At 42.5% G+C, this 15,000-nt stretch overlaps 1 protein-coding gene across 1 annotated transcript in view; it reads left to right on the top strand.

Annotated features, from left to right (window-relative positions):
* Positions 1-15,000, top strand: part of LOC128519304 (low-density lipoprotein receptor-related protein 1B-like) — a gene marked incomplete at its 5' end in the record, with an annotated part of 288,531 nt that overhangs the window by 127,686 nt on the left and 145,845 nt on the right. Inside the window, 7 exons of the mRNA XM_053492987.1 lie at positions 1,726-1,953; positions 3,332-3,506; positions 5,418-5,512; positions 6,997-7,146; positions 13,609-13,749; positions 14,529-14,654; positions 14,757-14,888. Of these exons, the coding sequence (XP_053348962.1) occupies positions 1,726-1,953; positions 3,332-3,506; positions 5,418-5,512; positions 6,997-7,146; positions 13,609-13,749; positions 14,529-14,654; positions 14,757-14,888 (1,047 nt within the window). The remainder of the gene's footprint in view (positions 1-1,725; positions 1,954-3,331; positions 3,507-5,417; positions 5,513-6,996; positions 7,147-13,608; positions 13,750-14,528; positions 14,655-14,756; positions 14,889-15,000) is intronic.

Raw genomic sequence — 15,000 nt, 5'->3', positions numbered from 1 at the left:
TCCGTCTCAGGAGACTCCAGTGACCTAGCTAAACTCATAACACGGAGGGGAAACGCAGGTTCATTTGAATTTCCTGTTCTAAACCCTCTGGAGAACGGTGCAGAGGTCAGAAGAGGGAGGAAACTGTGGATGGCAGAATGTAAAACACTGCAGTGAAGGTGTAAAGGTAAAATGTTAAATGCATGGTGTGTTTCTGTGTCAATGAACAGGTGCTGGTTTAATTTTCATCTGTTTTAGCTTCTAGTCGAAATGACTGATTTTACATAAGTGTTAATCACGGGGAGAATTAATATAAACAACTCTCATTCAAATAGAGCTCCAGATGTTTTCTGCTAATTACAGAAAGCACATCGTTTCATGCTGGAAACATAACACGCCTGATTGTGTCTTTTAGTAAATATGTCAAACGATGCGGAAAGTTTTCAAGTAGAACCCTTTTTGAAAGCACACACCCTGTAATTATCCACTAAACCATTGAAGAACCTTTGTTTTGTAAGAGTGTGTGTATTAGTTTGGGTAAACATGTGGTATCGCTTATTATTTTTGGTTGTTATTATATGGAACGTGTCAGGAGTTTCACACTTGAAAGTACACTTGTGTATAAGGGTTCTTCAAGGGTTTTTGTAAAAGGGTTCTGAAACACTAAGATGTAGGGTTAGGGCTTCTTCCAGAGAAACAACTGAAGAGTGTCCTAGGTTGTCCTAGGTTGTCCTGGGTTGTCCTAGGTTGTCCTAGGTTGTCCTGGGTTGTCCTAGGTTTTCTAGGCGTCCGCGTCGTGTCATGAGCTAACTCGCTTCTAAAACGAGGCTAAATCCCAAATCCCTCTCTAACCCCTGATCAAGGGCATTTCAAAATGCTATTTGGGATCCGACCATTAAAGATTATTATGTGTATTAAATTATTACTGTATTCTGTCACTGATGTGTGTAATAATGTAGTACATGTCTGTGTTTGAGATGCGTTCATACTTTACATGTAAATTTATACACACAACATAAACATTTTATCATCGGCGTTTCATGCGTTTTAAACCATCTTCACACCGAAGAGACAGAACGCTGCTCAGGTTGATAGACGAGACGTCTGGACAGCGAGAGCGTCATAGCTCGAGGCCTTGGAGTTAGGAAGTCTTCAATTTTTAAAATACAGAGTCACGAAGAATTTCCCCTCAATAAATCAGATGTTTTGTGGCATTGAGGTTCTTTCAGTTTCCCTCCTGCTGTGGTTTTTTGAAAGCAGAGCGGTGAAATTAAATTTCTTATAAACGTGTAAAAAGCTTTTTCAGAAAAAGCTTTAAAATCTTGTTTTGAGGTTTTCACCTTCACACCAGGTTGAGTTTGAGTTTGATCGCCACAACAACTCTCTCTCTCTTCAACACTTCGTTAATTTAATAAGTAATATAACACTTGTTTATTAATTCTGTGTATTAACACAGCTGTTCATTGGCCAGATGCTGATTCTTTAAAAACTCTGTTTTCTTATTAGGGTGAAACCACTGCACCCTCATCCACTCATGAAGGATATAAAAAGAAAAATATGGTACCTTTAAAGTGAACTCGTAGATAAAACAGAGAGCAAAACTATAGAAACAACAGCAGGTGTTCTGTAATAGAGCTTAAACTGTAAACGAACCTAATACAAGGTTATTGAAATAACTTTGCTATTAAGATAATCTGTGTGTGTGTGTGTGTGTGTGTGTGTGTGTGTGTGTGTGTGTGTGTGAAGTTGTAAAGAGGTTTTTGCTGTATGCCCGGAGATCAGAAATCCGCGGAGTGGACATCGACAATCCTTACATCAACATCATCACCGCGGTAACGGTGCCGGATATCACCGATGTCACAGCCGTGGACTACGATTCGTCTGACGAGCGGATTTACTGGTCTGATGTTAAAACTCGGACAATAAAACGGGCTTCGATTAACGGGACCAAGCTGGAAGTCATCATATCCGGAGGTACAGGGTGTAAATAAACTATATTATATATTATATATACTGTATATTATTAAACTGTACTGTATCATGTGAGCGTGTGCTGCTCAGTGTGCCTTACAGGAAGTTCTTTTTTCTTACATTTTGACGTACATTGTCTTTTAAACCCGTCAATTATTCTGATTCAAAATCCTGAAATTCATAAGTAAATGAAGGAGCAGAAGTCATGCCGAGATGCTGAGAACCTTCTACATAAATGTGTTTTCAGAGACGTCTCAGCCTCTAACAGGGTTCGGTCTTTCTCTTTGGTCTCTTTGACTTTCTCCTTCCACACCAGAACATTCCACCAGTAGCAAAGATTTATGGTTCTATCAGTCCGTGCTACTTTCTTTCTTCCTGCAGGGAGCTTTGAACTATTCCAGTACTGCAAAAATATAGTGTGGTTTTATCTCAGGTAGCATCTCCTGACATCCTGGTAGCACTTTCTAACACGTTGATTTAACGTTATTGTTAATCCTTCAGTCGACTGTTTAATTAAATTCCTAAAACCTACAAATTATTTAAATAATAAAAAAAAAAACTTTTCATACCAAAATGATCGCTGAGAGTAGTAGCGTAGATTTATGGGCGGGGCTCTAAAACAGCAAAACATAACAGAGAAACAGGACGATTTTACACATTGCTACAGTGGGTAGGACAGAGTGATGGGTAGGATGGTTTAATACAACACTGGCACATCAGACTGTTTCAGACATCAGACTGTTTCAGACGTCAGACTGTTTTAAAAAAGTGCAATAAAAGATGCTGAAAGATGAAAGACGTGTTAAAGGTTCTGACGGTCGTGGGGTTTGTTTAGGCTGGACAATCATGGACACATGATTCATGCAATACATATTTACATATCTGAAGCCATTGCACATGCCACTTTTTATAAGTCACTTTAAACAATAAATGTTTATCTGCCATTGCACATGCCACTTTTTATAAGTCACTTTAAACAATAAATGTTTATCTGCCATTGCACATGCCACTTTTTATAAGTCACTTTAAACAATAAATGTTTATCTGCCATTGCACATGCCACTTTGACACTTTAAAACATTAAAAAAATTGTATATATATATATTTCCCCCCACCTATACATGCCCTTATTTGTACAGTTTGTTTATTTTACTAGTTACATTTATTTTCTTTTGGATTTTATTTCTTTTCATTAATATTTATTCCTTATATATAGTTTTTATTTTCTTTTTAAGGCCACCGGTGGTCGTACAAGCATTTCACTGCATATCGTACTGTGTATGACTGTGTATGTGACAAATAAAATTTGAATTTGAATTTGGTTGTTAACTTTGTTTATTTTCTTTGTTGTTTTTTTGTTTTTACTGTGGTCTCTTTTTAGACTTGCTAAATGTTCGAGGTTTGTCTGTGGACTGGTTGTCCAGGAACCTGTACTGGATGAGCTCAGACGGTGAGGAGACTCAAATTAACGTCGCTCGTCTAGACGGGTCGCTCAGAACCACCGTTGTTCACGGCATCGACAAGCCAAAGTGCCTCGTCCTGCACCCGGCCAAAGGGTACGCTTTACATCTGTATAAATACGTGTGTATGTGTGTGTGTGTGTGTGTGTGTGTGTGTATGTGTGTGTGTATGTGTGTGTGTGTTGGGGGCTGGGGCTCTTACGCTGTTCCATTCAGGGGTAATAAAGATTAAATGAAAAGAAATAATTAGAGATGAAAAGAGTAGTCTATAAGTCTATAATATAATTACATTTTTATACATACATATTCATAATTTAGAGTTGATTTGTGAGACTTTGGTTTTGTATGTTTGTGGTGACGGATTTACACTTAAGTCCTTTAGTGCACTTCATACACACCAGGACAGACAGATAGGTGAGACGCACGGCACATCACACAGACAGAGAGCAGGGTGTGAAGTGCAGCATCATGACCAAGCAACGTTCCACACACACACACACACACACACACACACACACACACACACACACACTATACGATTAGTTAATTAGTGTCAGGGTGTCTGAGTGAACGCTGCACACACGTTACTGAGATAATTACTGAATCATGTCTCACACACACACACACACATACACACACTCATTAAGAAGCCCTCAATCAGCCAGTCCTGTGTTAGCGTTTATCTTCTCCCTGCTCTTCATTTTCTAAGCCCCTCCTGCCTGATGTGTGTAGAGCAGATTCTGTTCCAGATAGAAAATCTGATGGATTTGTGTCTTTAAATAATTAAACCCTGACGACACCCTCGTTCTCCGATGTGTTGCGTTTCCCTGGCATCAGCCGTGCCCCACTGAAACGCAGTCACAGCACTAAACACAACCACTACTAAAAGTGAGTAAAAGCACTTCAGGCAGAACCTCCGAGTGAAATAAATCACCAGGACGAGCACACACTCCTGACTCCAGGTTAAAACACACCGTAAAAGTGATGACATGAACCTTTTACTTTTCAATGTGCTGTGTTTCAGCACAGAGCTGTCTCCTGAAGTGGGAGTGTCCTCACTGGGACCATAATCTCACTAAACCTGGTAATAAGTGCTCCGTCTCAGACACTCTGTAAAACAGCATGTTCACTAGCTTATAGATCATGTGTCGAAAAGATTCATTTGTTATTGTAAAGCTGACATGGTGGGCTGAGCCAGACGCAGACGCGAGGTCGAGGAGGAGGTGTCCACACTCTGTCTGGTCTGTGGTCGGACACAGTGAGACAGGAATTATGAGTGAGCAGCCAGGAAATGTTACTCACTGGTCTGGCCCTCTGTGGTTCTTTTACGATGATGATGATGATGATGATGATGATGATAATGACAGCAGCAGAACGTTGGGAGGAAATGCAGTGGTGGAGCTGGCCTTGGTTCTGAATGTGTGCTTTTTCAGTTGTTTTAAAATGTGGAGTGTATGATTGAGTAAAGGCGTGAGTCGTAGGCCTGCCTCCACACTTATTACATAATGAATTTGTTGTTTTTTTCCTAGTACAGTATTTGGTGTTGACCGAGTTACTTCTATAAGACTCATCTCATACACTTTCATCAGGGTTGGACTAGATCGTTAGCGTGTACTCGTTAGCGCATTAATGAATCCCTGCAGCGTGCCACTGATGTGTCTGAGTGCAGATGTAGAAATGTGGTTCTCTCTATCTTAGTGCTTCAGTCTTATTGTTGCAAAAAAAACAACATTACACTGGAAACTGCTGAATAAACTTTAGCTCTAACCGAAACTTCTAATTTAACCTGAATGTACTTTAATCTTCCTAAGGAGCTTCGCTTGATCTCAGGCTTCTGCTAAAAAACTTTTACCATGACACAGGGTCCGCTAATGTAAAGAAGAAACTAAAGCACCATGCTCGGGCAGGTGTCTATACTCTGAATTGAACTACACCGTGTGTGTGTGTGTGTGTGTGTGTGTGTGTGTGTGTGTGTGTGTGTGTTTGTGTGTTGTGGTGGTTTTGCAGGAAAATGTACTGGACCGATGGAAACGCCATAAACATGGCCAACATGGACGGCAGCAACAGCAAGATCCTGCACCAGAACCAGAAAGATCCAGTTGGTAAAGTCCTACTCAACTCTAGTGCGTTTATACAGAACATTCCGGGTGTCTGCGTTATTTCAGGATGGGGTTACAGTTCAGCCTCATGACTGAAGATTAATGCATATAGATGAAGCAGGTAATCAGGTAAAGGTCAGGACTAGTGAGGGAGTGTAGGACGTTGTAGATCTACCTGAAGCTCACACATCAACATCTGCTGCATCAGCAACTGCTGAGCTTAATTCACTGTCGATGTAATGGAGATAAATCACATCTCTAATGCTTCTGGTACAACAGCACTGATTATGTTCATCTTATTCTTCATTATTTATTAATTTATTTATTTATTATCCTGAAATAAATGCAGGGAGATCCTGAGGAGTGTCCCAGTCCTAATGACTTATGAAGAGGAATAAATTAATAAATCTCACAAAGATACAAAGAGCACACACACACACACACACACCTTCCAGGTCCTGAAGCAGCAAAACAACCCCAGACCATCACACTACCACCACCATATTTTACTGTTGGTATGATGTTCTTTTTCTGAAATGCTGTGTTACTTTTACGCCAGATGTAACGGGACACGCACCTTCCAAAAAGTTCAACTTTTGTCTCTTCGGTCCACAAAGTATTTTCCCAAAAGTCTTGGCAATCATTGAGATGTTTTTTAGCAAAATTGAGACGAGCCTTAATGTTCTTTTTGCTTAAAAGTGGTTTGCGCCTTGGAAATCTGCCATGCAGGCCGTTTTTGCCCAGTCTCTTTCTTATGGTGGAGTCGTGAAGTCGTGGAGCAGTTCTTCCACATCAAACTCTCTCATCCATGTCTTTATGGACTTTGCTTTGTGCACTGGTGCGCAGTCATATTAAAACAGGAAGGGGCCGTCCCCAAACTGATCCCACAGAGTTGGGAGAATGAAAATGTCCAAAATGTCTTGATATGGTGAAGCATTAGGAGTTCCTTTCAATGGACGTAAGAGGCCGTGAGAGGCCAAAAACAGCCTCACACCAGGTCCAACATGACTGTGCAAAGAACTTGACTGGCCTGCACTGCACTGGCCTTGACTTGAGTCCTGACCTGGAGTCCTGAATGAATTAGGGTAGAGACTGCGAGCCACGCCTTCTCGTCCAACCTCACAAATGCTCTTCTGGAAGAACGGTCAAAAATTCCCATAAACACACTTCCAAACCTTGTGGAAAGCCTTCACAGAGGAGTTGAAGCTGTTATAGCTACAAAGGGGGCGGGGCCAACATCATATTAAACCCTAAGGATGAGGAATTGGATGTTACTTAAGTTCATATGCAGGGGAGCGAATACGTTTGGCAACATAGTGAGGACAGAAAGTTATGACCAAATAAGGAAAAGAGCTTTTTTTGCCAAATTTGTTAAATAAAAAAATAAAATCACTTAGCCTGTATTTCTCATGTATTTATATAGTTGTGTGTGAATGTCCTGTATATGTGTGTGTGTGTGTGTGTGTGTGTGTGTGTGTGTGTTGCAGGTCTGACTGTAGATTACTCCTCCAGCAAACTCTACTGGGCCAGTTCTGGAAACGGGACCATTAATAGGTGTAACCTGGATGGGAGTGGCCTAGAGGTGATCGACAGCTTAAAGAAGGAGCTGATGAAGGCGACAGCGCTGGGAATTATGGGTAAGGGTCAGGAATACTGAAGTATCGAGTGTTCTGATTGGTTAAAAGCCGAGACTGGGAAACAAATCTAGTGGTGTTGTTTTTAAAGTCCAATAATTTTCCTTTTATGATTTTGAGGCAATAAGAGGTCGAGGTTCTGATGGTTAACTTTCTTTACTTTTATTCCCTGGCGGTTGTGCGCGAGTCCGAGCCTGAGAGTGGTGTTCTGAGGAGAACATTAAAGTCCATATGGTTTCTCATCAAACAGATTGCACATGTCAAAGAAATGAAGTTTTCTGTCTATTTATTAAGTCAAAACGCAGATCTTGTTTAGATGGAGGCGTGCTGCAGGAACACACACACACACACACACACACACACACACACACACACACACACACACCCTGAACCCCGAGCAAGTACTCGTTAACTCGCTGACACAGCCCTGCTTTTACACCACCAGTTAAATACTAATCACACACACACACACACACCTCAGAAACGTCCTGTGGGATTTACACACACTTCCAGACAGAATGTGGGTGAGGTCTCACACACAGATGGTGTTAGAGGGATAAAATAGAATCTGAACAGGATTTGTAGTCGTGATTATTGTTCCAGTCTGGTTTATTAACAACTTTATCTGAAGTTAATTCCTTATTTAAAAAAAAAAAGTCAAGAAAATTAGGAAGCAATGCATTCTGGGTAGATTACAGTCATGTTCTCAGAGTGTGTTCATACTCCACGCAAGTGTGTGTGTGTTTTAGCCCCAGATGTTTTTTCAGCCCTCAGGGGCAGGTGGTGTCTCAGTCGGTTAAGTTTTTGGGTTACTGATCAGAGGGTCAGCACCACCAGGCTTCCACCGCTGAGCCCTTGAGCACGGCCCTCAGCCCTGTGTGCTCCAGGGGGCGCCGTATCCTGCCTGACCCTACGCTCAGACCCCAAAAAGATAAAGAAAATAGTCATTTCACGGTGCTGTAAGGTCCATGTGAGCAATAACTGAATAATTAAATGATTATTATTATTATAATGCAGTACTTCATTCCTTAAACTCCCTCTGTTTCACTCCTCATCCAGATGCTCTGTTTCAGTGTTAACCACTACACTATTGTGCTGCCAAAATAAAAATAAAAAATATATAAATATATGTACAGCATATAAATAAAGGACATTTATGAACACTAATAAAACTATCCACAACCTCTTTTAAAAGTAATGTGCAGATGTTTCTGTGGCCAAGTAGAATTAAAAGTCCTGCCAGATTCACTTAAAGCTCCGCTGACTTTGCTGATAAACTCCAATCACATTTAGCCACGCCCACACAAACGCCTCCATTAACTTACTGTGCTAAACCTTATATACAATACTACAGCTCAGCCACTGCAGCGCTACAGCTCTAGAAGACGCAAACACTCCTTAAATAGGATGCCATTACTTTTGGTCTGATCCTATTTCTAGTTTAGGATTTGTGGATTTGTTTAGGAATCGCTTTCTTTTATGTCTGTTTATGAATTTTACACATTGTTCATGGTTCATGGTCAGCGCGTGTGCGTTAGCGTGACTCTGACGCAGTGTGGAAGCAGCACATCTCACAGGGGTTTAGGATTATATCCTGGATCAGTGCTGTGGCTGGTGGAGGGGTGAGGAAGAGGTGCTGCTCTCAGAAATCACTACAGGAGTGAGCGAGCGGTGTCGGCTGTTTTCTCACGCAGCACCCGCGTGGTTGTTCAGAGGATTGGCGCTAATCAGCGCGCGAGCGCAGCAGCTGTTTCTGCTGATGGAGATCATCGGATAAGGACACCTGGCTTGACTGGAAGCATCTGTTGCAGTGAAATGAAATTACCCTTCCTCCTACGTCCCTCACCTCCTCCTCTATATTTAACCCAGTGCTGCAGGTGGAGGAAATGAAGCACATCTGAGGTCCGTCACCTGCTTTACATTCATCTCTAATCCTTAATCTCATCCTCCTTCGGTGTTCACTTTCTGCTTCATCCGTATAGAATGTCTCCTCATCTCCACCGCAATCCATACTGTCATAATTAATGCCCACAGAAGGTGTTGATTAATTATCTATAAGGTGGTTAATGCCCCAGCTGAAATACCCCTCACATCAGGATTTATTTAATACCTTATACTCACACTTCAGTTTCACTGTTCATCCAAATGTACCGTTTCAGTGTTGATGTGAATGAGCTAGTGCTAAGCCCCGCCCCATGAGAGAACAGCAGAGCTGAGTGCCAAGCTGGGGGAGGGGCCTTTCCTTCATGAGGTCACATTAGGAGAGAAAATTGATTTGGCTTGTTGAAACCCCTGGCAAATACAAAACTGGAGAAAAAACACATGACACAGTTTGTTCAGACACACACACTGGAGATCTGTCCGAACGTCTACACGTGACCAGAATGTACAATTTGGGTACAAAAAGACTCCCTTTGAAAAGTAAAAGTTAAAAATAAAGTGTGCCTGGTGATTGTGTTTTAGTTGCTAATAATGTAAACGATAACAGAAACTAAGTTATAACTAGAAATGGATAAAAATGGATCTTGATAAATGAAAACAGTATAATAGTAAATGATACCGTAATGCTGCAATGCTTTGTGAAGTGTATGAGAGAAATACAGGCGTGCTCTTGAAGTCTGTTGGTAGAAAGATTATTTTTGGGTTGCTTTGACCCCATCATTAGGGGCATACGGTTAGTTATTGAGGCCAGGGCCACTGAGAGCAGCTCTGCCTTTCCTGAGTTTCGCTCGAATAATTCAGGGTTAAGTGTCTCACCTGAGGGCGCAAAGCTCTCCGATTGAGGACAGTCTCTGACACAAGGTCACTTCCTCCCTCTCGTTCTCTCTCTCTCTCATACACACACACACACACACACACACACACACTCAGTAATTAGGTGCAAATAGTGAGGCATTCACTTTGGATTCTTTTCAGGACAGATGTGCGTCAGATTGCTGTTTCTCATTTCTTTTAAATCATCAGCCCACAATTAAAAAGCCTCTCGTCTTCCTCAAACTCCGTGTGTAGCCTTGATTCCAGGAATGCTGATTCCTCGCAGGGTGCATTATCATGTTAAGCGTATGAAGCTCATTTTGATGTCTGCCTTCACTCCGGCTCCTGCTCTATACGCCCCTCGGCTCTGTATTATCACGCTTTTTTGGGGGACTTTAATCTGTTAAGCGAAATCCAAGCAGACTGTCGGTGTGATGGTATCAGACAGGGTGGAATTAATGAAGCAATGTACGCTCTGTGCTGTCTAACCCCCCCGCCCATCTCTCTGTTTATGCTCCTCGTTTAAGAAGATTTGGCTTGCTGTCAGTGTGAGCAGCTTCTCATTAAAGGCAATAGTGAAACAGATACTGCGTTATTACTGTGGTGTTTAAACTGTGATAGGAACACTAATGTACTGTCCTCTGATCGGTTTCAGCTTATTATTGCCACCTCGGATGATGTTTACTGCTGAGATGATAAACAGATTTCTGTGTCGATTCTGGAAGAAGCAAGTTGTTTCATATAGTTTTTGCAGTATGGGTTGTGAATCACAGAACAGCTCTAATTTTGTAACATAATTTGCTACCATCCATCCATCCGTCCATCTAGGAACCTCTGTGGTCCAGCTAGGGACGGTGGAGGCCAATGGGGATGGACTGTATTTATTCCTATTTTGTATGACTGTGGTAGGACCACCGGTCAACACTCACACACTCATTCACACACTAAGGGTAATTTGGGAATGCTAGTTATAATAATCTGCATGTCTTTGGATTGTGGAAGGAAACCCAGAGGAAACCCACCAAGCATGAAGAGGACATGCAACTTCATGTACGCAGACCTGACACGGGAATCGAACCCAGGAACTGGAGGTGAAGGTGACAGTGCTAACCACTGAGCCGCTGGGCCGTATAATACACTACATTCTCTATATGTTATTGAATGAGTCTGGACCAACACCTATTTACTTCTCATGAGCTGATCCATACAACATTTGTCCGTAGCTGGTTTTGTCCTGCCTGCTGGTCTGCTCCTCACAGTGTTTAAACACGCCTCTGCTCGCTGCCTCAGGAGATTTTAGCTGGTATTGATACATTGAAAAATATCGATTCAGTGTCAGATTTGCCATTTCATCGCACTTTTCTTTTTCTTTCTGTTTTTCAGCTGTAAATATTTCATAGGTCAAACTTTTGTGTCGTCTTTCTGAGAAAGTCAGGTCGGGACGAGGGGGCGGGGCTTCCAGGTGGTCATATGAAATGTACAAAACAATCACGTATTCCACGTTCATACGTTAAACTCTTGTGTGTGTTTAGTACTCTGTGTGTGTGTGTGTGTGTGTGTGTGTGTGTGTGTGTGTGTGTGTGTGTGTGTGTGAGAGAGAGTAGAAGACTGCTCTTTTTCTCGTTTATTTGAATGATTCATAGCAGTGATCTCCCGTCTTAAAACACAGGGCACCCTGCAGGACACTGAGCGGTGCTCTGACATCAATCTTTCTATCCCTCTACCTCCCTCTATCTTCTCATTCACCCCAGTTCTCACTTTCCTTTGTATTTTCATGATAAAGCTCTCTCTCTCTCTCTCTCTCTGTTATCTGATTGTTGTATGCATTGGTTTAATATTAATATCTAATTTGCATTATTTGACCTTTCTTCTGAGTAACTGAACAAGGACAAAGATTATTATAACGTACATTATAAATGTTATTTCTTTTAGCGTCTAATTTTGTTAATCAGGAACGTAAAAAACATTAATGTAGAGGAAAAAATAAGGATGAAGTACAGTAGTAAAGCAGGAGGTGAGAGTGTATTTCTTTAGGAACTGAAATAGGAAATGTATTGAGGAAACCATGATACCACAAGTACTGAGAAAACTGAGAAAAACGTCTCGGGTTACTTTGCTGTAACCCTGTTGCCGGAAAAAGCGGGAACGAGATGCTGCGTGAAAACGCTATGGGAACATCTTTTCATGTTGCCAGTTGTGAAGCATGTGTATCAAACACGCCAGATTTTGGGTTATATAACCTCGGTCAGGTGACGTCATGTGACGCACCTGCAGGTTATAAATAGGAGTAAACCGGAAACATTCCTCAGATTGATTTTGTCTGAATTGGAGCGCAGCATCTCGTTCCCGCCTTGTCAGGGAACAGGGTCACAGCAAAGTAACCCAAGACGTTTCCTTTCAAAGGCTACACTTGATGCTGCGTGAAAACGCTATGAGAACGAGAATACCAACACCGCTGCACTGCCAGTGTCTGGACCCCAGGGTTGTGTAAAGCAGAACCTGGTGCGCTAGCTTATTTAAGCGGCGCGAGCGCAGTCCGCCCTGGCGATTAATATGTGAGACTACCTGAGTGTTGTCCACCCGCACTAGGACATGGTAGCCTCTCAACTGCTGGAGATCCCGTGAGGGAAGCGTTTGTCGTTAGCATCTTGCGACGACAAGACGGATTTAGAGTGGGACCCAGAGTCAGAAACCGGGGTCTAAACAACAGAGAAAGGGTACGAAGCCCCTGGCACGTAACCCTTATTGGGAATTGGCCCTTGCGTGAAATCACGCAGCATCTAGTGTAGCCTTTGAAAGGGAACTAGAATTTAGAACCCTGTATAGTTGGGGTGTCATTAGGAACCCTGTATACGGTACCAATCAGAACCTGGTGTGGTAAGGTAATATTTGGAACCAGGTGTAGCAGGGTATCATTTAGAACCCAGCGTAGTCGGGTATTATTCAGAACCCAGCGTAGACAGATATCATTCAGAACCCAGTGAAGTCGAGTGTCATTCAGAACCCAGTGTAGTGGGGTATCATTCAGAACCCAGCGTAGACAGATATCATTCAGAACCTGGTGTAGTCGGGTGTCATTTAGAAATCAACGTAGTTGGGTGTCAATCAGAACCCAGTGTAGTCAGGTGTCATTTAGAACCCAGCGTAGTTGGGTATTATTCAGAACCCAGCGTAGTCGGGTATCATTCAGAACCCAGCGTAGTCGGGTGTCATTTAGAACCCAGCGTAGTCAGGTATTATTCAGAACCCAGCGTAGACAGATATCATTCAGAACCCAGCGTAGACAGATATCATTCAGAACCCAGCGTAGACAGATATCATTCAGAACCCAGTGTGGTCGAGTGTCATTCAGAACCCAGTGTAGTGGGGTATCATTCAGAACCCAGCGTAGACAGATATCATTCAGAACCCAGCGTAGACAGATATCATTCAGAACCCAGTGTGGTCGAGTGTCATTCAGAACCCAGTGTAGTGGGGTATCATTCAGAACCCAGCGTAGACAGATATCATTCAGAACCCAGCGTAGTTGGGTATCATTTAGAACCCGGTGTAGTCGGGTATCATTCAGAACCCAGCGTAGTCAGGTATCATTCAAAACCTGATGCTGAATCAGGCTAACACACTTAATGAGTATTTTAAATTCTGTGTCAGAGTTGTTATTTGGGTTTTGTGACTCATGGCATGACTCTTTCTGTCTCATTTTTTGATCAGGAAGTAAACTGTGGTGGGCGGATGACGTTTTGGCTCAGATCGGCACTATGAGGAAGAAGGACGGACATAACATGGCGGTTCTGCGGACCAAGACCTCAGGAGTGGTTCAGATAAGGGTATACGACAAAGATGGACAAAAAGGTAACAGAAGCATCACCAGGCCTGTGCTCAGCTGTTAATGAACGATCTCGCAGACTTAATGTCAGGTTTGATCTTTCATTTGCGTTAATATCAAACCTTAAACACATTCCCTTACCCTATAACAAGGCTTATTACTAACGTATCACCTGATATGACTGGAGATGATTTGTTTTATCTCCATTATTCTCGGTCGCTGGGACAGACAGCATTATTTTCTTTTGTACAAAGTGGTTTGGCAGTTTAAGCGCTGCCGTCTCCGCTCTTTAGCGAGCCGCGGCTGATCCTGAGATTCATCAATAACCCAGACAGCTTCATTAGCTACACTAGCCCTGATCCTTTTAATGCTACATTAAGATAAAAAATGACAATTAAGTGGTTTTTAAGGTAAATGTTTCTTTTTGCTGGTCCGTCAGATTTGTGCGAAGTAGTCAGCGGCATTAATCTCAGTGACACAGAACACAGGGGAGTAAAAGGATTCGCTCATTACTCTACTTCAAACGGAATAACTGGGTGTCTCTGTCAAGGAACGACGTAAATCTGCTTCCTTTTTTTTATGCTTAAGTAAGTGTGTGAGAAGTAGAGTGTATGTGTGTGTGTGTGTGTGTGTGTAAGTGTGAGAGCTCTGCTTAATGGTCTCCTGGGTTTACAGCCTCATGTAATGCACCACTGAACAAAAGTGGAAAATTAATTGGCTGGATTTAGGCTCAAATCACAATGACAATGTGTGTGTGTGTGTGTGTGTGTGTGTGTGTGTGTGTGTGCGCATGTTGCGTCCTCAGGTAAAAATGTGTGTGTGCTGAATAACGGCGGATGTTCTCAGCTCTGCCTGCCCACCTCGGAGCACACTCGTACCTGTTCCTGTACGACAGGTTACAGTCTCACGGCGGATCGCTCCACCTGCCGAGGTGAACCCGGCACTGCACATTAAACTCACCTGTTCATCAGGTCACTCAGTTCACACCAAACCATCTGCTTGAAGTGCTGTTTGATCCCTGTCTGGTTCACAGGAGTGGAATCCTTCCTGATTTATTCCTCCAGTGATGGGATCCGGGGCGTGTCCTTGGACCCTGGCGATCATTCCGACACCCTAATTCCCATATCGGGAATGCTGTTAGCTGCAGGACTGGACTTTCACGCAGGTGAGGAGTGTCCCCAGCCCTAACTTTATTCTAACAGACTCATTCAGAGTGATCTCTAACTGAAGGACCTCTTATTATGTGTCATTAATCTGAAGTGTCAGAGGAGGGCATT

This window comes from Clarias gariepinus, chromosome 3 (genome assembly GCF_024256425.1).
Source record: "Clarias gariepinus isolate MV-2021 ecotype Netherlands chromosome 3, CGAR_prim_01v2, whole genome shotgun sequence".
NCBI lineage: Eukaryota > Metazoa > Chordata > Actinopteri > Siluriformes > Clariidae > Clarias > Clarias gariepinus.
The sequence above is the reverse complement of the archived record's forward strand: the minus strand, read 5'-3'. Positions and strand labels throughout refer to the sequence as shown.